The sequence below is a fragment of the Apodemus sylvaticus genome, chromosome 6, assembly GCF_947179515.1.
Source record: "Apodemus sylvaticus chromosome 6, mApoSyl1.1, whole genome shotgun sequence".
Classification (NCBI taxonomy): domain Eukaryota; kingdom Metazoa; phylum Chordata; class Mammalia; order Rodentia; family Muridae; genus Apodemus; species Apodemus sylvaticus.
Genome location: NC_067477.1, coordinates 14,207,628 through 14,232,772, shown reverse-complemented (window position 1 = coordinate 14,232,772; position 25,145 = coordinate 14,207,628). Strand labels below are relative to the sequence as shown.

Sequence of the window (25,145 nt, the reverse complement as noted above, 5' to 3'; positions counted from 1 at the left end):
TCTGTGGTAGTGTCCTTGGTCAGGCCTACCGTCTCAGGCTCAGACTAGAGTGGGAGCCGTGGGGCTGGGCCCAGTCTCGTGCCTCTACCGAGGCACCTTCTTCCAGCACACTGCTGCTACCTGCTTTGGGCACCAGGCCACTAGCCAAGGCTGCCTCTTTAATCACAGCTATGCCATCACATCAGTGTTTGTGCCCTGCCCCTGACTCTCACACACGTGTCCACAGCCATCTGACTTGGGAGCCGGCTCCATGTAGGATGGGGCGAGATTGACGGCATGCTGTCACCACGACCAGACCTGTCCAGATAGATGGACTCACCGCTGCCAGCCTGCACTGACCCTCACCGAGCTCAGGGTTTCACAAGTCAGAGGGCCTGAGGTGGAACTGTTCCGTGGTGTGGAGGGAGGGACCTCCCGCAGCCCATAGCTAGAGGTTCCTTCATAGTGGTGGACGCCTCAGGCCTTCCAGAGCTTAAGGGAGTGGGACTCAGGCCTGGGGCTCGCTTAAAGGAGCTACACGTGTGCTGGACTCAACCTGTTTGGATTCAGGCCTCATTCTCTGGGAGCCAAGGTGCAGGCCGAGACTCCATTCTGCCCAAAAGGAGGAAGACACACAGACTATAAAGGCATATTCGATTTAATCTGGGGATAGAGAAAAGCAGCCCCATGGGAGCCTGCTCAGTATCCTGCTCAGTCACAGCTGAGACCCAGAAAGATCAGGTAAGTCTGGTTACTCCTATCTGCGTCGCTGCCTGGGCCCAACAGAGCCAGCAGCAGCTTTGGCTACAGGAGCTGATGCAGTTCCCACGGGCAGGAGGCGGGCGGCTGCTCCGTCTGGACTGCTGGTTGGCGGGGCTCACAGGTGGTCCTTCGCCAGCTTACACTTGCGCTTAACCCTGGAGTAGGGTCCCATGGAGTCCTCAAATACAAAGTCCCAGAGCACTTTCACCCAGGAGTGGTGCTGTGGCAGGTTGTCGTAGTATTCGGGTGCAATCTTCCGCACCTGCGGAAAGGGGTTGGGGTCAAGACTGCACCTTGGCTGGTTCGTGAGTACACACACACACACACACACACACACGATCAGGGTGGGTCCACTATGAGCCTGCAGAGTTCTGAGACCTACGCCCTGCAGGCCTTGGGTCATACCCTCAGCCCTCACTCCAGCATCCTGGGCTCGGCCAGCCTCGGAGCCTCACCGTTCAGTCTGCTCGGTGATCACACTTCACCCTGCACCTTTACCCTGACCTGATTCGCCATGTCTGCCTCCTCCCGCAGTGCTGGGGAGATTGCCTTCCCGCCCTCCCAGGGAAGCCATTGCTGTATCTAAAATGGGCCCAGCAGTCAGCCTTCTCTCCTGCTTACAGCAAGTGCTCCCTGAAGGCCACTCCTGGCAGAGGTGACCTCAGTGGGACTCAAGCTTGGCTCCTGAGATGTGCCGTCCCTGCCTCGTAACCTCTGTCCTCATCTCAAATGTATATTTAAGTGTGACGGTTGTGGAGGGGGCAGACAGGTTGTGTGAACACATGACTGGGACAACCAAAGGCATCCAGCCCATCAGTGCACACATACACACACACACACACATACTGCACCCAAGGAGGGCATACACAAACATACTCGGGACAGGAGCCCCTCACACACCTTTCTAACATTTGAGACCCTCAGTCTCTCTATTTCAGCCTCCACCTCAGCCTCCCTTCCCTTCGTATTAGCGTCCCCTCCCTGTTGCTACAGCCAGAACCCTTAGGATGCAAGGACAAAATTCACACCTGTGCTGCCTGGCCGACTTCAGGCCTGGCGCAGTAGGCCTCTACTGTCCCAAGGCTGTGATAAGAAATGAGCGCCAAGAGGCAGAAGATAAGGAGCAGGGTACTCCTCACAGTGCCCAACGATACAGAAAAGGAAACTGAAATGGGGCAGGCACTTGGCCAGGGACACACCGGAGCCCATCAGCCGGGTTCCAGCAGCATTCTAACCTAAGCTGCTAACATGCACCCGCTTGGAAAACACTGCCCTCGCTGGATCTGCCTCCTCCATCTCCAGGCACTGACTTATGTGGTCCAGCCTTTCTGCTGCCCTGGGGCCAAAGGTACCTAAGCATCCCCTTACTAACACACTAAGGAGGGCAGCCAGGGAACAGCCGGAGCCCTTGCCCTCACTCCCCACTCCTCCCATGCCAGCTCAGCCCGGGCTGAGCTTACCAGTGGCAGGTAGCAACCGGGGATGCTGGGGAAGTCGTGGTGCTCCATATGGTAGCCCACATTGAAGGTGATCCAGTTGAGGGGTCCGTAGTAGGAGTAAGTCTCGTGGCCCTTCAGGAACATATAATGCTCGGCCACAAAGTGGCCAGAGATAGGGTGCAGGCCCAGGCCCAGGAGGCTGCTGGCGAGAAGGTAGACTATGGGTTTGATCCCCCAGAGGGCAAAGATGGTGACATCAAATGCCAGCTGCACCAGGGCGTTGTGGATTTCCATACGTGTCACCACCTTGGGGTTCACATAGAGAGGCCTTAGGGAATAGAAGAAGGGCTGAAGCACCAGCCACAGCACCTTGCGGGCCGGTGTGCAGAAGAACCAGCCCTCGAAGTCCGTGGGGATATCCACGTCCAGCCCGTCTCCGCCCAGGTAGCGGTGGTGGTCCACGTGGTACTTTTTGAAGGATGTGGCGTAAGGCAGGCCAATGGGCAGATTAGCAAAGATGGCAAACCAGCGGTTGCGGGAGGCACAGCTTGTGCCAAAGGCGGTATTGTGCGAGATGTCATGGATGGCCAGTGTCAGTGAGTGGTTGACGCAGCCACCGAAGGCATAGGCCCAAAACAGCAGCCATCGCCAAGAGAGCCCCCGCACCAGGCAGCAGGCCAGCACCTGCACCAGTACCATTCCCAACACGGTCCACTTGATGTGGGGGTCTGGCCGCATCAGGGCCTTGATGGCTGGGTACTTTGCTACAAGGAAGACAAGAATGATGAGTGATTCAGCATGTATTGAACCCTCCTTCTCCTGCCAACTCCCATCTTCAGCACCCAGCAGTCCCCGAATACAACAGCCCAACCCATACCCTCATGGGTCTCGGAGAGGCATGCCATCGCTCTAGCTTGTGTCTGGGAAGAGTTGCAGCCTAGACTGTGGAGTGCAAAGGCCCTGCCTCTGATCACCTTCCGGATGAGGCTGGGGAGACTTCTCAGGGTTGGGGGAATTTGTCACTCACTGAAATAAAGTGCAGGTGCCACAACAGGTCACATGAAAACCAAAGCTGCAGACCCACAAGTCTCATGCCCACTCCCGTGTCCCTGCAAAGACACCCAAGTCATGTGGGACTCGGTGCTTGGGCATGGCTAGGGAGGGTGATGTGGTCACCCCTGATTTCTCAGGCATGGCTTGGGAGACAGCCCCTAAAACAAAGAATAAGCACTGCAGAGAAGCTAACAAAGTGTCAGCTCCCCACAGCAGCAGGTGTTCATCCTTGTGTACTTTGTGCCTTTGTGTTTTGTATTCTAGAAAAGGAGCAAACAGTGCACACGGAAGCTAGCCAAGCCCAGGAAGGACCAAAACGGAAAAATAGAATAGTAACATTTAGATTTTTGGTACCCAAATATTAAAGGGTGGGGCAAGATGAAACCACTGAGGCTATCCTTACAGGAGGGCCTATCAGAGAGCTGGAGCCACATCCGTGAACAGAGGGCCATCAGAAACCCAGAATGATTAGCAGATACATTCTGAGATAGGTAGACCAGATGGAGCCAGGTCTGCTCTGTCCCCTGGCTCCCTGGACAAGAACAGACATCCCAGAGATGGAGTCCCCGCTCTCCTGCAGATGGGAAGGCCATCCAGGCAGGATCTTATCCTAGGGTACCTCAGTTAAACAGCACCAGTGCTCAGCAGCTCCCCGCCCTGTGAGCAGACAGTGGCCTCGCCTCGCCCAGGAATGGCCTCCCAGGGTACCTCCCAGAACCAAAGCGAGGACTATGCCTTCACTGGAACTGGCAGGGCCATGTGATCTGCAATGATGGCTGTCACTATAACATGACTATCATTAATGCCTCCAGCCTGCACTCCTACAGAGACGGGGGCAGTCCAGTTGCCTAGTGTGCACAAAGTCTTGGACTAATCCCCAGCGCTTCAGGAGCAGAGTGTGCTGATACACCTGTCATCCCGGCATGTAGGGGTGCAAGGATCAGAAGCCCAAGATATTTCTCATTACATTGTGAGTTTGAGACAGCCTGGGCTGCATGAGATTGTGTGTGTGTGTGTGTGTGTGTGTGTGTGTATAAATAAATAAATAAATAAATAGGCAAGCAAGCAGATAGAAGATTAGATAGATAGATAAATAGATAGATAGATAGATAGATAGATAGATAGATAGATAGATAGATGATAGTTAGATTGGCAGGCAAGCAAGCAAATAGATAGGTAAATTGTATATATGTTTTATCACAAGGGAAAAAAAAAGTCTGGCCAGACAGTGGTGGCACCCTCCTTTAAACCCAGCACTTGGGAGGCAGACGCAGGATCCCTGAGTTCCAGGCCAGTCTGATCTATAGAGTGAGTTTCAGGACAGCCAGGGCTGCACAGGGAAACCCTACCTCAAAAATGAAATAAAATAAAATAAAATAAAATAAAAGCATGGAGAAACCTCTAGCTTCCAAACACTTCATCTGAGCAATGGGTAGGATCCTACGATACGGCCTTGTCAGCTGCCTAAGAGATTTCAGGGCCAGGCTGAGGCAGCTGCCAGGGGCTGCTAGCAGAGGCTCCTGATGGCACAGGGTGATGGGCATGGGCATGGACCACCAGTTTACCTTTCAACTTTGCCCACAGTTGCTTAATGGCCCTCAGGTATCTGAAGAGTTAGGCTCTAGGACACCAAGCTGCCCCAGGCTGACTGTGTTGCCTGTTTTCATATGGCGTCCGTCATGGGCAGGACAATACATCCCTAAGATGCTCACGTGCTACCCCACAGCCTATGACCACCTAAGGTGAAAGGTTAAGAAGAGATGTATGCTGGTGTGCATTCACTGATAAGTGATATTAGCCCAGAAGCATGGAATACCCAAGACACAATTCACACATCAAATGATGCCCAAGAAGAAAGAAGGAGAGGCCCCGGTCCTGGAAAGGCTCAATGCATCAGTGTAGGGAAATAGCAGGACAGGGAAGCTGGAGGGGGTTGATTGAGGAACAGGGGGAGGGAAGAGGGCTTATGGGACTTTCAGGGAGGGGGGATCCAGGAAAGGGAAATCATTCGAAATGTAAATAGAGAATATATCTAATAATAAAAAAAGAAGAGATGTATTCATCATCAAAGTCATCACAAAATTCCTCAGGCATGCAGGAACAAAGCTGGGGGCCAGAGGACAGGATGGGGCACGAGGGACCAGGCCACCTGTCTTGAGACACTGAGGAAATCCTGTGAAGAAGGTGGGTGACTCCAGAATCCAGGAGAGCGCAGGGAATCTGCTCGTCTGTGGGGCTTTCTGAAGGATTGCTGCTCTGTTGATGAGAGTTTCAGCCTAGTAAGGCAGGACAGAACTCTAAGGTCCAGGGCAAAGAATACCGTGAAGTGACAAAGTGACATACACCCACAACTGGTGACTCCATTCTCGCCTCAGCCTCCTCCTAGCCTTGGGTCAGAGGCCAGCCAAACTCAACCTGGTCTCTGAGGGCCCTGCTCCTCATCAGTCCTGGCAGGATGGACAAGCCAGCAGGACACACCCCTAACATCACCTCACTGGGCTCAGCAAGGGCATGGCACTGGGCACACAGGACAGACCATACTCTGTGAGTTACACTCTGGCCCTCCTCTCCAGGGACTGATGTACCTGCTGCTACTTGGGGACTTGGATTTGGGGAAACTAGTGACGGTCTGGGATCCGGACACCACCAGGGAGTGCCTCAGTGTTGCAGGAAAGGGGGTGCTGCTCATGGGGGGGCACGGGACCACGGGGAAGGTGGCATGTCTTCAGGACAGGGAGGATGAAGACATCTGCAGGAAGTGTCTGTCTCCACCAGGAAAATCACATGCAAAGTGTCTGAATCCTGCCTGCCAGCAGCCTCCCTGTCCCCCATGGTGGCCTCTGTGTACCTGTCTCACCCACACAGCCTCCCACAGGTGGCAGCCAGCCTCTTCCACTCCTGCCCAGGAACTAGCTCTAGCTAAATGCTTGCATGAGGCAGCTGCCCTTGCTTCCCCTTAGAAGGAAGCCAAACATCAGCACAAGAGGGCGGGTCTAGCCACACCTGTGTCAAGTGAGTGGCCTCAGTGAGGTTGGCCTCAGGGCAGCAGGGCCCAGGCTCTGGCTTAGATATAGGCCAGCACATGGGGCACACACTTAAGGACCCGGCCTAGCAGCAGTGACTTTACTGGAGGTGTTCAGACTGTGGGGTACTTGCTTAATGACTCTTCCCTCTCCTCTGCTCAGACCGCTGCAAGGAGTCCTGTGCACTTCCTCCTATCCCCAGAGACCCGACCATGCCGTGAGGTCTAGCTGGCCCTTCTTAGCCTCAAGTCCTCCAGTGGGCCTCCCATAGAGGAGACATGTACTACATGGAAGGAAGGCTCTATAACCCCTCCTCGGCCTACCCTGATTCCCCAAGCTGCTTCTTGCACCCTACACTACTGGTAAGCCCTGTGCCCGATGGGCACACCTCTTAAGTCTTCTCTCTGTGGATGTGGGCAGGATCCAGCCTCTAGCCTGGACACTTACGCACGCCTCAAGTGTCCTCTGCTAGACAATCTGAAGCCCAGCCTGGGCAGCTCTCTGTGTTACTCTGCAGCCCAGCATCCGCAGACTCAAGCTGGAGTCTCTCTTTCAAGCTGCTTTCTCGTGCGCCAGTCCTGACACCTTCCCTGACAGCCCACAGAGCTAGGAATGCGTGCAGGTGGCCACTGAGGAGGCCTGGCTGCCCCAGATTTGCTGGCTACATGTTAGTGTATTTGTTTGTAAGGACCCTGTCTCAGTCAGGGTTTCTGTACAAACATCATGACCAAGAAGCAAGTTAGGGAGGAAAGGGTTTATTCAGCTTACACTTCCACAGCTGTTCATCACCAAAGGAAGTCAGGACTGGAACTCAGGTCAGGAAGCAGGAGCTGACGCAGAGGCCATGGAGGGATGTTCCTTACTGGCTTGCTTCCCCTGGCTTGCTCAGCTTTGTTTCTTTCTTTGTTTCTTTGTTTGTTTGTTTCTATCTTTCTTTGTTTGTTTTTTTGGTTTTGTTTTTTGTTTGTTTGTTTGTTTGTTTGTTTTCCCCAAGACAGGGTTTCTCTGTGTAACCCTGGCTGTCCTGGAACTCTGTAGACCAGGCTGGCCTCAAACTCAGAAATGCGCCTGCCTCTGCCTCTCAAGTACTGGGATTAAAGGCATGCGCCACCACTGCCTGGCAGCCTGCTCTCTTATAGAACCCAAGAGCACCAGCCCAGAGACGGCACCACCCACAGGGGCCCTATCCTTGTTGGTCACTAATTGAGAAAATGCCCCACAGCTGGATCTCATGGAGGCACTTCCCCAACTGAAGCTCCTTTCTGTGATGACTCCAGCCTGTGTCACGTTGACACACAAAACCAGCCAGTGCAGACCCACAATACACTCTTAAGCTGTACCTCTGAGGAGCCTTGTTTTTTTGTTTTGTTTTGTTTTCTTTTTCTTTTTCCAGAAATTCTCCTGATTTGTCAACTTTGTCATCAGGGACAGAGTCAAGAGCTGGATAAAAGAGCACCAGAGAGGGACTGCCAGCTGCAGGCCACTCCGCCACTCCCCGCCTTGTCCCATGGAGATGGAGATCCCTCCCTCTCTTTGGTCTGCATCTCTTTGGTCATCAGTCCCTGGAACCTGCATGCCCCGCCCAGCCCCATCCTGGGACAGGATCCTCCCACCTCTTCCCCAGGGAGGCTAATCCATGCACAGGCCCAGTCTGGCTCCAGGACATCAAGTTTGCCTCCTGTGTCACAGGAGGCCTCCAGCAGCCAAGTCTGTCTGGCTCCCTCCACCAAACTGCTCAGTGATGAAGGTGCCACCCAGGGTCTGTAGGCTGAAGCCCACAAACAAGCGCCACCCCACCAGCCCTTCCCCCTCCACAGCTGAGGTGGGACCTCAGACCAGCCTGTCCTCTTGCAGGCACCCAAAGCCTTCCTAGACAGCTTCCTCCCAGCTCCTCAACAGACCTGGGAATGTCTCCCACTGTTTTGATCTTTCCCAAGCCAATTCTGAGCCACAGGCAAGCCTGACTCTCTCCCAGCATGTGGGAGGCCCTTGGGAGACACAGCACAACACAACACAACACAACACAAATAAACAAACCAGTAGTCCAAAGGGTCTGAGTGTCCTAGCAGCCTCCTCACCCATCATTGTTAGACTTGCTTTTTATTCTGCTGATGGAGTCAGATCCAAATCTCTGAGGATCTCCAGCTGAGGAGAGGATAGGTTCATCTTTATATGAGTGCAGGAACAGGTATATGAGCTCATAAGAGGCGCATAGTGTGTCTTGGCTAAGGCATTGTGAGAGGGTCAAATGCTGTGCTGGACACTTAAACTGAAACTTACCCACTGAAGATGTCAGGATAGTTGGGGGTGGGGAATAGCCTATGGCACTAAGAAGTGTTTGAGGTGATGGAAGTATTCTCAAACTGGGTCTTGGTAAGGAGCAATACAGTATGGCCTTAAAGGCAAGGATGTGCATGATGTGTTAGTATACCACCATAAGGCTGTTAAAAACCAAAGGAGGAACATGGCATTAAGACAAACTAAGTGCAGTGTCCCAGCATGTGTGCCCTGCTAACAAGGTTTGACAAAACTCAGGCAGCCCAAAATCAGATCCCCACATGATGGGTTAGGAAGTGGGGCCTCAGGTGATTAATTCCCAAGATGGAGCCCCTGTGATGAGATCAGTGCTCACAGACAGTAGACCAGAGTGTTCCCCTTCAGACAGTAGACCAGAGTGTTCCCCCTCAGACAGTAGACCAGAGTGTTCCCCTCAGACAGTAGACCAGAGTGCTCCCCCTCAGACAGTAGACCAGAGTGTTCCCCCTCAGACAGTAGACCAGAGTGTTCCCCCTCAGACAGTAGACCAGAGTGTTCCCCCTCAGACAGTAGACCAGAGTGTTCCCCCTCAGACAGTAGACCAGAGTGTTCCCCCTCAGACAGTAGACCAGAGTGTTCCCCCTCAGACAGTAGACCAGAGTGTTCCCCCTCAGACAGTAGACCAGAGTGTTCCCCTTCAGACAGTAGACCAGAGTGTTCCCCCTCAGATAGTAGACCAGAGTGTTCCCCTCAGACAGTAGACCAGAGTGTTCCCCCTCAGACAGTAGACCAGAGTGTTCCCCCTCAGACAGTAGACCAGAGTGTTCCCCCTCAGACAGTAGACCAGAGTGTTCCCCCTCAGACAGTAGACCAGAGTGTTCCCCTCAGACAGTAGACCAGAGTGCTCCCCCTCAGTCAGTAGACCAGAGTGTTCCCCCTCAGACAGTAGACCAGAGTGTTCCCCCTCAGACAGTAGACCAGAGTGTTCCCCCTCAGACAGTAGACCAGAGTGTTCCCCCTCAGACAGTAGACCAGAGTGTTCCCCCTCAGACAGTAGACCAGAGTGTTCCCCCTCAGAGAGTAGACCAGAGTGTTCCACCTCAGACAGTAGACCAGAGTGTTCCCCTTCAGACAGTAGACCAGAGTGTTCCCCCTCAGACAGTAGACCAGAGTGTTCCACCTCAGACAGTAGACCAGAGTGTTCCACCTCAGACAGTAGACCAGAGTGTTCCCCCTCAGACAGTAGACCAGAGTGTTCCCCCTCAGACAGTAGACCAGAGTGTTCCCCTTCAGACAGTAGACCAGAGTGTTCCCCCTCAGATAGTAGACCAGAGTGTTCCCCTTCAGACAGTAGACCAGAGTGTTCCCCCTCAAACAGTAGACCAGAGTATTCCCCCTCAGACAGTAGACCAGAGTGTTCCCCCTCAGACAGTAGACCAGAGTGTTCCCCCTCAGACAGTAGACCAGAGTGTTCCCCCTCAGACAGTAGACCAGAGTGTTCCCCCTCAGACAGTAGACCAGAGTGCTCCCCCTCAGACAGTAGACCAGAGTGTTCCCCCTCAGACAGTAGACCAGAGTGTTCCCCCTCAGACAGTAGACCAGAGTGTTCCCCCTCAGACAGTAGTCCAGAGTGTTCCCCCTCAGACAGTAGACCAGAGTGTTCCCCCTCAGACAGTAGACCAGAGTGCTCCCCCTCAGACAGTAGACCAGAGTGTTCCCCCTCAGACAGTAGACCAGAGTGCTCCCCCTCAGTCAGTAGACCAGAGTGTTCCCCCTCAGACAGTAGACCAGAGTGTTCCCCCTCAGACAGTAGACCAGAGTGTTCCCCCTCAGACAGTAGACCAGAGTGTTACCCCTCAGACAGTAGGCCAGAGTGTTCCCCCTCAGACAGTAGACCAGAGTGTTCCCCCTCAGACAGTAGACCAGAGTGTTCCACCTCAGACAGTAGACCAGAGTGTTCCCCCTCAGACAGTAGACCAGAGTGTTCCCCTTCAGACAGTAGACCAGAGTGTTCCCCCTCAGATAGTAGACCAGAGTGTTCCCCTCAGACAGTACACCAGAGTGCTCCCCCTCAGACAGTAGACCAGAGTGTTCCCCCTCAGACAGTAGACCAGAGTGTTCCCCCTCAGACAGTAGACCAGAGTGTTCCCCCTCAGACAGTAGACCAGAGTGTTCCCCCTCAGACAGTAGACCAGAGTGTTCCCCCTCAGACAGTAGACCAGAGTGTTCCCCCTCAGACAGTAGACCAGAGTGTTCCCCCTCAGACAGTAGACCAGAGTGTTCCCCCTCAGACAGTAGACCAGAGTGTTCCCCCTCAGACAGTAGTCCAGAGTGTTCCCCCTCAGACAGTAGACCAGAGTGTTCCCCCTCAGACAGTAGACCAGAGTGTTCCCCCTCAGACAGTAGACCAGAGTGTTCCTTCAGACAGTAAACCAGAGTGTTCCTTCAGAAAATAGACCAGAGTGTTTCCCCTCAGACAGTAGACCAGAGTGTTCCCCCTCAGACAGTAGACCAGAGTGTTCCCCCTCAGACAGTAGACCAGAGTGTTCCCCCTCAGACAGTAGACCAGAGTGTTCCCCCTCAGACAGTAGACCAGAGTGTTCCACCTCAGACAGTAGACCAGAGTGTTCCCCCTCAGACAGTAGACCAGAGTGTTCCCCTTCAGACAGTAGACCAGAGTGTTCCCCCTCAGATAGTAGACCAGAGTGTTCCCCCTCAGACAGTAGACCAGAGTGTTCCCCCTCAGACAGTAGTCCAGAGTGTTCCCCCTCAGACAGTAGACCAGAGTGTTCCCCCTCAGACAGTAGACCAGAGTGTTCCCCCTCAGACAGTAGACCAGAGTGTTCCCCCTCAGACAGTAGACCAGAGTGTTCCCCCTCAGACAGTAGACCAGAGTGTTCCCCTTCAGACAGTAGACCAGAGTGCTCCCCCTCAGACAGTAGACCAGAGTGTTCCCCCTCAGACAGTAGACCAGAGTGTTCCCCCTCAGACAGTAGACCAGAGTGTTCCCCTTCAGACAGTAGACCAGAGTGTTCCCCCTCAGACAGTAGACCAGAGTGTTCCCCCTCAGACAGTAGACCAGAGTGTTCCCCCTCAGACAGTAGACCAGAGTGTTCCCCCTCAGACAGTAGACCAGAGTGTTCCCCTTCAGACAGTAGACCAGAGTGCTCCCCCTCAGACAGTAGACCAGAGTGTTCCCCCTCAGACAGTAGACCAGAGTGTTCCCCCTCAGACAGTAGACCAGAATGTTCCCCTTCAGACAGTAGACCAGAGTGTTCCCCCTCAGACAGTAGACCAGAGTGTTCCCCCTCAGACAGTAGACCAGAGTGTTCCCCCTCAGACAGTAGACCAGAGTGTTCCCCCTCAGACAGTAGACCAGAGTGTTCCCCCTCAGACAGTAGTCCAGAGTGTTCCCCCTCAGACAGTAGACCAGAGTGTTCCCCCTCAGATAGTAGACCAGAGTGTTCCCCTCAGACAGTAGACCAGAGTGTTCCCCCTCAGACAGTAGACCAGAGTGTTCCCCTTCAGACAGTAGACCAGAGTGTTCCCCCTCAGACAGTAGACCAGAGTGTTCCCCCTCAGACAGTAGACCAGAGTGTTCCCCCTCAGACAGTAGACCAGAGTGTTCCCCCTCAGACAGTAGACCAGAGTGTTCCCCCTCAGACAGTAGACCAGAGTGTTCCCCCTCAGACAGTAGACCAGAGTGTTCCCCCTCAGACAGTAGACCAGATTGCTCCCCCTCAGTCAGTAGACCAGAGTGTTCCCCCTCAGACAGTAGACCAGAGTGTTCCCCCTCAGACAGTAGACCAGAGTGTTCCCCCTCAGACAGTAGACCAGAGTGTTCCCCCTCAGACAGTAGACCAGAGTGTTCCCCCTCAGACAGTAGACCAGAGTGTTCCCCCTCAGAGAGTAGACCAGAGTGTTCCACCTCAGACAGTAGACCAGAGTGTTCCCCTTCAGACAGTAGACCAGAGTGTTCCCCCTCAGACAGTAGACCAGAGTGTTCCCCCTCAGACAGTAGACCAGAGTGTTCCCCTTCAGACAGTAGACCAGAGTGTTCCCCCTCAGACAGTAGACCAGAGTGTTCCCCCTCAGACAGTAGACCAGAGTGTTCCCCCTCAGACAGTAGACCAGAGTGTTCCCCCTCAGACAGTAGACCAGAGTGTTCCCCTTCAGACAGTAGACCAGAGTGCTCCCCCTCAGACAGTAGACCAGAGTGTTCCCCTCAGACAGTAGACCAGAGTGTTCCCCCTCAGACAGTAGACCAGAATGTTCCCCTTCAGACAGTAGACCAGAGTGTTCCCCCTCAGACAGTAGACCAGAGTGTTCCCCCTCAGACAGTAGACCAGAGTGTTCCCCCTCAGACAGTAGACCAGAGTGTTCCCCCTCAGACAGTAGACCAGAGTGTTCCCCCTCAGACAGTAGTCCAGAGTGTTCCCCCTCAGACAGTAGACCAAAGTGTTCCCCCTCAGATAGTAGACCAGAGTGTTCCCCTCAGACAGTAGACCAGAGTGTTCCCCCTCAGACAGTAGACCAGAGTGTTCCCCCTCAGACAGTAGACCAGAGTGTTCCCCCTCAGACAGTAGACCAGAGTGTTCCCCCTCAGACAGTAGACCAGAGTGTTCCCCCTCAGACAGTAGACCAGAGTGTTCCCCCTCAGAGAGTAGACCAGAGTGTTCCCCCTCAGACAGTAGACCAGAGTGTTCCCCTTCAGACAGTAGACCAGAGTGTTCCCCCTCAGACAGTAGACCAGATTGCTCCCCCTCAGTCAGTAGACCAGAGTGTTCCCCCTCAGACAGTAGACCAGAGTGTTCCCCCTCAGACAGTAGACCAGAGTGTTCCCCCTCAGACAGTAGACCAGAGTGTTCCACCTCAGACAGTAGACCAGAGTGTTCCCCCTCAGACAGTAGACCAGAGTGTTCCCCTTCAGACAGTAGACCAGAGTGTTCCCCCTCAGATAGTAGACCAGAGTGTTCCCCTCAGACAGTACACCAGAGTGCTCCCCCTCAGACAGTAGACCAGAGTGTTCCACCTCAGACAGTAGACCAGAGTGTTCCCCCTCAGACAGTAGACCAGAGTGTTCCCCCTCAGACAGTAGACCAGAGTGTTCCCCCTCAGACAGTAGACCAGAGTGTTCCACCTCAGACAGTAGACCAGAGTGTTCCCCCTCAGACAGTAGACCAGAGTGTTCCCCTTCAGACAGTAGACCAGAGTGTTCCCCCTCAGACAGTAGACCAGAGTGTTCCCCTCAGACAGTACACCAGAGTGCTCCCCCTCAGACAGTAGACCAGAGTGTTCCCCCTCAGACAGTAGACCAGAGTGTTCCCCCTCAGACAGTAGACCAGAGTGTTCCTTCAGACAGTAAACCAGAGTGTTCCTTCAGACAATAGACCAGAGTGTTCCCCCTCAGACAGTAGACCAGAGTGTTCCCCCTCAGACAGTAGACCAGAGTGTTCCCCCTCAGACAGTAGACCAGAGTGTTCCCCCTCAGACAGTAGACCAGAGTGTTCCACCTCAGACAGTAGACCAGAGTGTTCCACCTCAGACAGTAGACCAGAGTGTTCCCCCTCAGACAGTAGACCAGAGTGTTCCCCCTCAGACAGTAGACCAGAGTGTTCCCCCTCAGACAGTAGACCAGAGTGTTCCCCCTCAGACAGTAAACCAGAGTGTTCCCCCTCAGACAATAGACCAGAGTGTTTCCCCTCAGACAGTAGACCAGAGTGTTCCCCCGCAGACAGTAGACCAGAGTGTTCTCCCTCAGACAGTAGACCAGAGTGTTCCCCCTCAGACAGTAGACCAGAGTGTTCCACCTCAGACAGTAGACCAGAGTGTTCCACCTCAGACAGTAGACCAGAGTGCTCCCCCTCAGACAGTAGACCAGAGTGTTCCCCTTCAGACAGTAGACCAGAGTGTTCCCCCTCAGACAGTAGACCAGAGTGTTCCCCCTCAGACAGTAGACCAGAGTGTTCCCCCTCAGACAGTAGTCCAGAGTGTTCCCCCTCAGACAGTAGACCAGAGTGTTCCCCCTCAGACAGTAGACCAGAGTGTTCCCCCTCAGACAGTAGACCAGAGTGTTCCCCCTCAGACAGTAGACCAGAGTGTTCCCCCTCAGACAGTAGACCAGAGTGTTCCCCTTCAGACAGTAGACCAGAGTGCTCCCCCTCAGACAGTAGACCAGAGTGTTCCCCCTCAGACAGTAGACCAGAGTGTTCCCCCTCAGACAGTAGACCAGAGTGTTCCCCTTCAGACAGTAGACCAGAGTGTTCCCCCTCAGACAGTAGACCAGAGTGTTCCCCCTCAGACAGTAGACCAGAGTGTTCCCCCTCAGACAGTAGACCAGAGTGTTCCCCCTCAGACAGTAGACCAGAGTGTTCCCCTTCAGACAGTAGACCAGAGTGTTCCCCTCAGACAGTAGACCAGAGTGTTCCCCCTCAGACAGTAGACCAGAGTGTTCCCCCTCAGACAGTAGACCAGAGTGTTCCCCTTCAGACAGTAGACCAGAGTGTTCCCCCTCAGACAGTAGACCAGAGTGTTCCCCCTCAGACAGTAGACCAGAGTGTTCCCCCTCAGACAGTAAACCAGAGTGTTCCCCCTCAGACAGTAGACCAGAGTGTTCCCCCTCAGACAGTAGTCCAGAGTGTTCCCCCTCAGACAGTAGACCAGAGTGTTCCCCCTCAGATAGTAGACCAGAGTGTTCCCCCTCAGACAGTAGACCAGAGTGTTCCCCCTCAGACAGTAGACCAGAGTGTTCCCCTTCAGACAGTAGACCAGAGTGTTCCCCCTCAGACAGTAGACCAGAGTGTTCCCCCTCAGACAGTAGACCAGAGTGTTCCCCCTCAGACAGTAGACCAGAGTGTTCCCCCTCAGACAGTAAACCAGAGTGTTCCCCTTCAGACAGTAGACCAGAGTGTTCCCCTCAGACAGTAGACCAGAGTGTTCCCCTTCAGACAGTAGACCAGAGTGTTCCCCCTCAGACAGTAGACCAGAGTGTTCCCCCTCAGACAGTAGACCAGAGTGTTCCCCCTCAGACAGTAGACCAGAGTGTTCCCCCTCAGACAGTAGACCAGAGTGTTCCCCCTCAGACATTAGACCAGAGTGTTCCCCCTCAGACAGTAGACCAGAGTGTTCCCCCTCAGTCAGTAGACCAGAGTGTTCCCCCTCAGACAGTAGACCAGAGTGTTCCCCCTCAGATAGTAGACCAGAGTGTTCCCCTCAGACAGTAGACCAGAGTGTTCCCCCTCAGACAGTAGACCAGAGTGTTCCCCCTCAGTCAGTAGACCAGAGTGTTCCCCCGCAGACAGTAGACCAGAGTGTTCCCCCTCAGACAGTAGACCAGAGTGTTCCCCCTCAGACAGTAGACCAGAGTGTTCCCCCTCAGACAGTAGACCAGAGTGTTCCCCCTCAGACAGTAGACCAGAGTGCTCCCCCTCAGTCAGTAGACCAGAGTGTTCCCCCTCAGACAGTAGACCAGAGTGTTCCCCCTCAGACAGTAGACCAGAGTGTTCCCCCTCAGACAGTAGACCAGAGTGTTCCCCCTCAGATAGTAGACCAGAGTGTTCCCCCTCAGACAGTAGACCAGAGTGTTCCCCCTCAGACAGTAGACCAGAGTGTTCCCCCTCAGACAGTAGACCAGAGTGTTCCCCTTCAGACAGTAGACCAGAGTGTTCCCCCTCAGACAGTAGACCAGAGTGTTCCACCTCAGACAGTAGACCAGAGTGTTCCACCTCAGACAGTAGACCAGAGTGTTCCACCTCAGACAGTAGACCAGAGTGTTCCCCCTCAGACAGTAGACCAGAGTGTTCCCCCTCAGACAGTAGACCAGAGTGTTCCCCCTCAGATAGTAGACCAGAGTGTTCCCCCTCAGACAGTAGACCAGAGTGTTCCCCCTCAGACAGTAGACCAGAGTGTTCCCCCTCAGACAGTAGACCAGAGTGTTCCCCTTCAGACAGTAGACCAGAGTGTTCCCCCAGACAGTAGACCAGAGTGTTCCCCTCAGACAGTACACCAGAGTGCTCCCCCTCAGACAGTAGACCAGAGTGTTCCCCCTCAGACAGTAGACCAGAGTGTTCCCCCTCAGACAGTAGACCAGAGTGTTCCCCCAGACAGTAGACCAGAGTGTTCCCCCTCAGACAGTAGACCAGAGTGTTCCCCCTCAGACAGTAGACCAGAGTGTTCCCCCTCAGACAGTAGACCAGAGTGTTCCCCCTCAGACAGTAGACCAGAGTGTTCCCCCAGACAGTAGACCAGAGTGTTCCCCCTCAGACAGTAGACCAGAGTGTTCCCCCTCAGACAGTAGTCCAGAGTGTTCCCCCTCAGACAGTAGACCAGAGTGTTCCCCCTCAGATAGTAGACCAGAGTGTTCCCCTCAGACAGTAGACCAGAGTGTTCCCCCTCAGACAGTAGACCAGAGTGTTCCCCCTCAGACAGTAGACCAGAGTGTTCCCCCTCAGACAGTAGACCAGAGTGTTCCACCTCAGACAGTAGACCAGAGTGTTCCCCTTCAGACAGTAGACCAGAGTGTTCCCCCTCAGACAGTAGACCAGAGTGTTCCCCCTCAGACAGTAGACCAGAGTGCTCCCCCTCAGTCAGTAGACCAGAGTGTTCCCCCTCAGACAGTAGACCAGAGTGTTCCCCCTCAGACAGTAGACCAGAGTGTTCCCCCTCAGACAGTAGACCAGAGTGTTCCCCCTCAGACAGTAGACCAGAGTGTTCCCCTTCAGACAGTAGACCAGAGTGTTCCCCCTCAGACAGTAGACCAGAGTGTTCCACCTCAGACAGTAGACCAGAGTGTTCCCCTTCAGACAGTAGACCAGAGTGTTCCCCCTCAGACAGTAGACCAGAGTGTTCCACCTCAGACAGTAGACCAGAGTGTTCCACCTCAGACAGTAGACCAGAGTGTTCCACCTCAGACAGTAGACCAGAGTGTTCCCCCTCAGACAGTAGACCAGAGTGTTCCCCTTCAGACAGTAGACCAGAGTGTTCCCCCTCAGACAGTAGTCCAGAGTGTTCCCCTTCAGACAGTAGACCAGAGTGTTCCCCCTCAGACAGTAGACCAGAGTGCTCCCCCTCAGACAGTAGACCAGAGTGTTCCCCCTCAGACAGTAGACCAGAGTGCTCCCCCTCAGTCAGTAGACCAGAGTGTTCCCCCTCAGACAGTAGACCAGAGTGTTCCCCCTCAGACAGTAGACCAGAGTGCTCCCCCTCAGACAGTAGACCAGAGTGTTCCCCCTCAGACAGTAGACCAGAGTGTTCCCCCTCAGACAGTAGACCAGAGTGTTCCCCCTCAGACAGTAGACCAGAGTGTTCCACCTCAGACAGTAGACCAGAGTGTTCCCCCTCAGACAGTAGACCAGAGTGCTCCCCCTCAGACAGTAGACCAGAGTGTTCCCCCTCAGATAGTAGACCAGAGTGTTCCCCTCAGACAGTAGACCAGAGTGCTCCCCCTCAGACAGTAGACCAGAGTGTTCCCCCTCAGACAGTAGACCAGAGTGTTCCCCCTCAGACAGTAGACCAGAGTGTTCCCCCTCAGACAGTAGACCAGAGTGTTCCCCCTCAGACAGTAGACCAGAGTGTTCCCCCTCAGACAGTAGACCAGAGTGTTCCACCTCAGACAGTAGACCAGAGTGTTCCCCCTCAGACAGTAGACCAGAGTGTTCCCCTTCAGACAGTAGACCAGAGTGTTCCCCCTCAGATAGTAGACCAGAGTGTTCCCCTCAGACAGTAGACCAGAGTGCTCCCCTTCAGACAGTAAACCAGAGTGTTCCTTCAGACAATAGACCAGAGTGTTCCCCCTCAGACAGTAGACCAGAGTGTTCCCCTTCAGACAGTAGACCAGAGTGTTCCCCCTCAGACAGTAGACCAGAGTGTTCCCCCTCAGACAGTAGACCAGAGTGTTCCCCCTCAGACAGTAGACCAGAGTGTTCCCCCTCAGACAGTAGACCAGAGTGTTCCCCCTCAGACAGTAGACCAGAGTGTTCCCCCTCAGACAGTAGACCGGAGTGTTCCACCTCAGACAGTAGACCAGAGTGTTCCCCCTCAGACAGTAGACCGGAGTGTTCCCCTTCAGACAGTAGACCAGAGTGTTCCCCCTCAGACAGTAGACCAGAGTGTTCCCCCTCAGACAGTAGACCAGAGTGTTCCCCCTCAGACAGTAGTCCAGAGTGTTCCCCCTCAGACAGTAGACCAGAGTGTTCCCCCTCAGACAGTAGACCAGAGTGTTCCCCCTCAGACAGTAGACCAGAGTGTTCCCCCTCAGACAGTAGACCAGAGTGTTCCCCCTCAGACAGTAGACCAGAGTGTTCCACCTCAGACAGTAGACCAGAGTGTTCCCCCTCAGACAGTAGACCAGAGTGTTCCCCCTCAGACAGTAGACCAGAGTGTTCCCCCTCAGACAGTAGACCAGAGTGTTCCCCCTCAGACAGTAGACCAGAGTGTTCCCCCTCAGACAATAGACCAGAGTGTTCCCCCTCAGACAGTAGACCAGAGTGTTCCCCCTCAGACAGTAGACCAGAGTGTTCCCCCTCAGACAGTAGACCAGAGTGTTCCCCCTCAGACAGTAGTCCAGAGTGTTCCCCCTCAGACAGTAGACCAGAGTGTTCCACCTCAGACAGTAGACCAGAGTGTTCCCCCTCAGACAGTAGACCAGAGTGTTCCCCCTCAGACAGTAGACCAGAGTGTTCCCCCTCAGACAGTAGACCAGAGTGTTCCTTCAGACAGTAGACCAGAGTGTTCCTTCAGACAGTAGACCAGAGTGTTCCCCCTCAGACAGTAGACCAGAGTGTTCCCCTTCAGACAGTAGACCAGAGTGTTCCCCCTCAGACAGTAGACCAGAGTGTTCCCCCTCAGACAGTAGACCAGAGTGTTCCCCCTCAGACAGTAGACCAGAGTGTTCCACCTCAGACAGTAGACCAGAGTGTTCCCCTTCAGACAGTAGACCAGAGTGTTCCCCCTCAGACAATAGACCAGAGTGTTCCCCCTCAGACAGTAGACCAGAGTGTTCCCCTTCAGACAGTAGACCAGAGTGTTCCCCCTCAGACAGTAGACCAGAGTGTTCCCCCTCAGACAGTAGACCAGAGTGTTCCCCTTCAGACAGTAGACCAGAGTGTTCCCCCTCAGACAGTAGACCAGAGTGTTCCCCCTCAGACAGTAGACCAGAGTGTTCCCCCTCAGACAGTAGACCAGAGTGTTCCCCCTCAGACAGTAGACCAGAGTGTTCCCCTTCAGACAGTAGACCAGAGTGCTCCCCCTCAGACAATAGACCAGAGTGTTCCCCCTCAGACAGTAGACCAGAGTGTTCCCCCTCAGACAGTAGACCAGAGTGTTCCCCTTCAGACAGTAGACCAGAGTGTTCCCCCTCAGACAGTAGACCAGAGTGTTCCCCTTCAGACAGTAGACCAGAGTGTTCCCCCTCAGACAGTAGACCAGAGTGTTCCCCTTCAGACAGTAGACCAGAGTGTTCCCCCTCAGACAGTAGTCCAGAGTGTTCCCCCTCAGACAGTAGACCAGAGTGTTCCCCCTCAGACAGTAGACCAGAGTGTTCCCCCTCAGACAGTAGACCAGAGTGTTCCCCCTCAGACAGTAGACCAGAGTGTTCCCCCTCAGACAGTAGACCAGAATGTTCCCCTTCAGACAGTAGACCAGAGTGTTCCCTCCAACAGTAAAACAGAGCTCTCTCTCAAACAAACCAGAGCACTTCCTCAGGCAATAAACTACTTGGACAGTGGTTCAAAGTTCTCCCTCGGACAGAACAGAGTGCTCCCTTGAACAGTGGCTCAGAGTTCTCTCTCAGACGGTAGACCACGGTGCTCCCTCGCCTTCCTGCTGCATAAGAACATGATAACAGCAAGGAAGCAACCTTCGACAGAGCACGTATCTGGCACCTGGGCAGGTGGGGGTGGCAAAGGCGTTTGGAGGTCCACAGCTTCTGGTTCCTCTTAAACCCCAGAGCTACAGGGCACCAGACACAACCGAACTCACCCCAGCACTGAGTGAGGACAGCAGGTATAGAATTCCACCTATAAGGGGACAAAGGTTGAGGGTGTGGCATCCTAAAGAACAGCAGGGGAGAGGAAGGTGAGGGGGTGGGAGGGTGAGAGGAGTGGGGGGTGGTGCCCAGGGCTCCTGGGCACAGGAACCAGAGTGGGAATCTTGCCCAGCTCTACTTCAGGGATGTGGGAACAAGCCTTGATAGAAATAGTTACCAAAATCAGCAAATGCCAACTCAGGGTCATTAGTTCTTTCCAGAGAGCCGGCGAGTTCACATTTACCATATGCCAGGATGTGTGTGTGCAAATGTGTAAGTGTGTATTCACTTGTGCGTGTGTCACCAGAATATATCTGTGGGAAGAACACTGAGGCTCAGACTGAAGAATACGCAGAGTCAGTAGATGAAGAGGTAAAAAAGAAAAGAAAAAATCTCGTCGGGCATGGGAGGATCATGGCGCCGGCCTATCAGGTGCCAGGCCCTGGTTTCCAGCCCTAGAACCACAAAAATAAATAATCAGCTCAGCATAGAACAATGCTCACAGATGCCAGGAAGCCGCCTGGGCCTCCCAGATTGGGGAGAAGGCAACTGCAGAGGAGAGTTTAGAGGGTCAGCGTCTGGGTGTCCCTAATAGGCCAGAGCCGAGGCTAGATCCCAGCAATGGAGGGTGAAACAAGGAACAGAGGGTCTGTCCCCTGAACTGCAGGAAGACTGTACCCTACACCCCCGTTTCCCCATTCTTGCATAGCACAGCACTGCACACTTCAGTACCTCAGACCAGAACTAGCCCTGACCACAAAAACATGCTCCTATAACTGGGGCACAGAACACTAGACAACCAGGGAGACCATAGGAGTAGAGACAGTCACAGAGCTGGGCCTAGCAGAGACCACCACCGGCTCAACCAGACCGCTGCAGATCCCAGCAAGAGGCAGGCTTCCTGCCAGCCACCCTGCAGTCTGTGCGTCTGTGGCCAGAGCTTCACCTTCCTTCAGCTGCTCCCTCTGTACCCTAGACTCTCCAGCAACAGTCGGGTTTACTGATCCTCCCAAAGGCCATTGCCACAGAGAGAAGTTGTAGCCTGGCTTTTCCTAAGCAAACAATCCAATAACCAACTTTATTTCCTGGTTTCCCGTGTGTGTGTGTGTGTGTGTGTGTGTGTGTGTGTGTGTGCCTTGCTTTCATGGTTTTTTTATTTTTTTAAGCAAACAAAATTACAAAGCTATTTATCTTCAAAGAAACAAACCCGAGTTTGTGTTCCTGGGCCTGGCCTGGTGTGTAATGGATCAGCTTCCTGGCTGCCCTGGCTCAGAGGGCACGTTCTTAGATGCTGCCACGGGGACCCTATTTTCTTAGGACGCTGTGCCAGGAGAGCACAGCCTCGGCCTTGGCAAAAACAGGAGGTGGACTTCGATCTTATCACAGAACCCTGGGGCTGACTCTTAGCAGTGACTTCCTGGGACCTGATTGGGAGAGTCACTAACTGAACACCTGGCAGGTTGTCACAGAGCTTGATGTAGCCGTCAGCCATCGGCGAGCCACACATCCAGACCTGAGCAGCCCGGGCCTCGGTGGTCTCTGGGCTAGACAACAAAGGGCAGAGGCTTTGTCCTCTGGAAAGACAAAGAACAAGATTGTGCTAGACTTCCTTGGGCTGGGGAAACGAGGGGTGGTAGGACATCTGTCCCCACCCTCGGTGAGTCCAGCCTGTCTGCAGGAAGTTAAAAGTAACAGCACCTGTGGGGATCCCGGCCAGAGTGCTCCACACGTCACCTCCCACATCTGAACAGCAACTTCGTCAGGAAGTTGCTCGGATGGCCTTTCCCAACTTCCTCTTGTCGCCATGATTCATCCTGGCTATGGGAACAGCCTTTCTGTCAGCCACGGAATTTCTGCTGCAGAGACCAATGCTTGGGCAGTGGACTTGAGGTGGCAGAGCCCAGGGTGACCACCCACTTGGTCAGGGCCATCCGAGCAGCCAGAGAGATGGGGTGGGGGCTTCCCGGAGGAGGAGGCACTGAACCGTGCCTGGCAAAGCAGGAAAGACCAGAGCTCAAGCAGGTGAAAGAACACACATCCAGAGTCCCCGGGACTAACCAGACAGGTTATCAGGAAGCCAGAGGCCCTACAGCAGGGGCATGAACGGGGCTCCCTGGAGATGACAGCTCTCTTGCTGCGCCTGGACCAGCAGAGTGTCCCCTCAACTCTCCACAGCTCCGGCCCTGCCCACTCTCCCCCATCAATCTTCTAGGAGGTCTGGATGTGTTCTAAGACTCACTCACAGTTCTTGGGTAGAAGGAGATCATTGGGCTGGGGTGTGGCTCCCCTGGCAGAATGCTGCATAATGCATCCGAAGCCCAGGGTCGATTCCCCAACACCACATAGATGCTGGCGGTGGGGGTGTTTGCCTCTAATACCCGAAGTGGGAAGGCAGAGGCAGAGGAATCCAGATATCAAGAAAGGTCATCTATGACAAGTCTGAAGCCAACAGGAGCTAGAGAATTCTGGCTCTGCGGTACACGTCTTTAACCCCAGAGCGAAGGAGGCAGAGAACAGAGGACCACAAATTTGAAGCCTACTTGTGCAGCTAGGAGTCAGGAACCTTTCATGTATCCTAGAGTCCCAGATACCTTACCAGTTCCCGTCCTTCAGGAAGCCTCTCAGTCCATCCTCTCAGCAATGTACCAAGCAATGGGAAATAAATGTGACCACAACATTTTGCAGGAAATCCCTGCACCACCAACATGTGTGTGTGTGTGTGTGTGCGCGCGCGCGCGCACCCTGTCCACAGGTCTTCACTACCTAATGGCAGGTGTCCAGATAATTCAGGAAAGGAAGCTGGAGAGCTGGGAGAAGCCGAGGAGCCCCCTGCTCCAGCCTCAGCACCCTCAGGCATTTCAGACAAGGCACCTGCTCTCCTCCTGTGGTACAGGAGGGGGAACCAAGGTCCCTTTTGCTGTGCCTGGTAAGTTCACAAGATCAGGGAGGATGGCTAGCCCAGACATGCGGGAAGACAACCACAAGAACAAGCCCACAGGACAGTTTCTAGGTCCGGAGCCCTCAAACTGCAGTAGCAGCCCAGGTGCACCCTGAATTTGAAAGATGTAAAGGTCAGAGGGAACCTGGCATAGTTTAAGGGACAGTCAGGAAGAAGAGAGGAGAGGAGAGGAGAGGAGAGGAGAGGAGAGGAGAGGAGAGGAGAGGAGAGGAGAGGAGAGGAGAGGAGAGGAGAGGAGAGAAGAGAAGAGAAAGACTCATCAGTTCAATACCTGGCCATGGACAACCTGGAGACCAGGAGACCAGCCAGGATACCACTGGCAGCTAAACCGGAAGCTGGCCGTTGAATGTAATGCAAGTTAAACTTAACTCCAGTTAAACCCACAGGAAACAGCATTGCAGATCTGATGAAACACAAGCGTTTACAGATGATCCAGAGCCAGAGGGATGGTGGGAGAGATGGGAGCGCTGTGAGTGGCGACCAGGCACAGAGGTTTGAAGACATTGGAGGAAGGTAGCATCCTCCACCCACGGTGCCCAAGACTACAGCGCGCAGCGGGGTATCCTCATGACAGTGCCCACCCTGGGACCTCGGAGAGGCCTCTGCAGGAAAGTCACTCTCCTCCTGTGGGATCTTCGTGGTCTCCCGCGTCCCCAAGAAAAAAGGCGTCTCCTGCTTCCTGAGCAAGTGTATCCCGAGCGCGTATTTGCTGTCAGTTGGCTTGGCTCCGAAGCAAGAAGGTCTACACACATCAGGCGCCTACTAGCTGCAGGTGAAGAACCTGCGGCGCGCACCCCCCCCCATCCCCACCTCTGACCCCCGCGCGCACTGCCCCCCATATCCTATTCGCCCCATTGTGGCTACTGTGTCCCAGCTAGGTTCGCGCGCTCTCACCGAGCATCTCCTTGCGCCTCTGGGTGTGCGGCTGGTCGGTGTAGACCCACTCGAAGTCGCTGCGGGCCGCGCTGTTACCCATGGTGGGGACGTTGGAGCCCTAGGGAGCTCTCTGCTGCGCAGTGTTCACCCGGTCGCAGGATACCCAGGTGTCGCGGGCGGGGACCTGGGGACCCGGGCGGGGACGGGGGCGAAGGGCGGGGCTGAGGCTAAGTCGCCTCGTGGGCGGACCTAGGGGCGGGACGCGGTGGTCCCCTTGGAACCCAAGCGGCCTGGGTTGAGAGATGAGGTCACGCCCACACCCTGGCAGCCCTGCAGGGGCCGCACGAGACCCGCGTAATCCTTGGATTCCTGGCCGTGTGGCAACTCCTGCTGCAACTTGTAGGCGGTGCTTGGGTGCACACCTGTCTCCGCGCCCGGCTTCTCTTACAGCATGAACTGTGCTCTAGAGTCTCCGATTGATCGTGAAGTCTGGGTCCCCGCAGAGGAGTAAGTGAGAATGTTGGGGGACAAGGAACTGGGAAAAGGGCTCTCTGGAGCTTGGGACAGGCAGGCCCCAGCAATGTCTTCCCCTGCGTGTCCCTTTCAGGGACTCGAGGCAAGGGGATATAAAGACACAACAAAAGTGCAGAAGAGTCAGACATGAGTGCTGGAGGTATAGAAATGATTCCGAGTGATCTGTGCCGCGGCGCAGATTGGTCTTGGAGCTGCTTCTTCGCTGGACCTTGTAGGACAAGAAGTCCAAAGCCAGAGAAAAG

At 54.3% G+C, this 25,145-nt stretch overlaps 1 protein-coding gene across 1 annotated transcript; it reads right to left on the bottom strand.

Annotated features, from left to right (window-relative positions):
- Positions 1-619: 619 nt before the first annotated feature.
- Positions 620-24,568, bottom strand: Degs2 (delta 4-desaturase, sphingolipid 2). The gene is made up of 3 exons (XM_052186684.1): positions 24,388-24,568; positions 2,202-2,944; positions 620-1,003 (listed from the first exon to the last, which is right to left on the bottom strand). Exons 1-3 carry the CDS (start codon positions 24,467-24,469, stop codon positions 857-859), a joined length of 972 nt encoding a protein of 323 aa, XP_052042644.1. The 5' UTR covers positions 24,470-24,568; the 3' UTR covers positions 620-856.
- Between the last annotated feature and the right edge of the window lie 577 nt (positions 24,569-25,145).

Coding starts and splice junctions, on each gene's coding strand:
- Degs2 (XM_052186684.1), bottom strand. CDS start 24,469: ATGGGTAACAGCGCGGCCCGCAGCGACTTCGAGTGGGTCTACACCGAC. Junction 2,945..24,387: donor GAGGCGCAAGGAGATGCTCG/GTGAGAGCGCGC, acceptor TCTTCCTTGTAG/CAAAGTACCCAGCCATCAAG. Junction 1,004..2,201: donor CCGGTTGCTACCTGCCACTG/GTAAGCTCAGCC, acceptor CCCTTTCCGCAG/GTGCGGAAGATTGCACCCGA.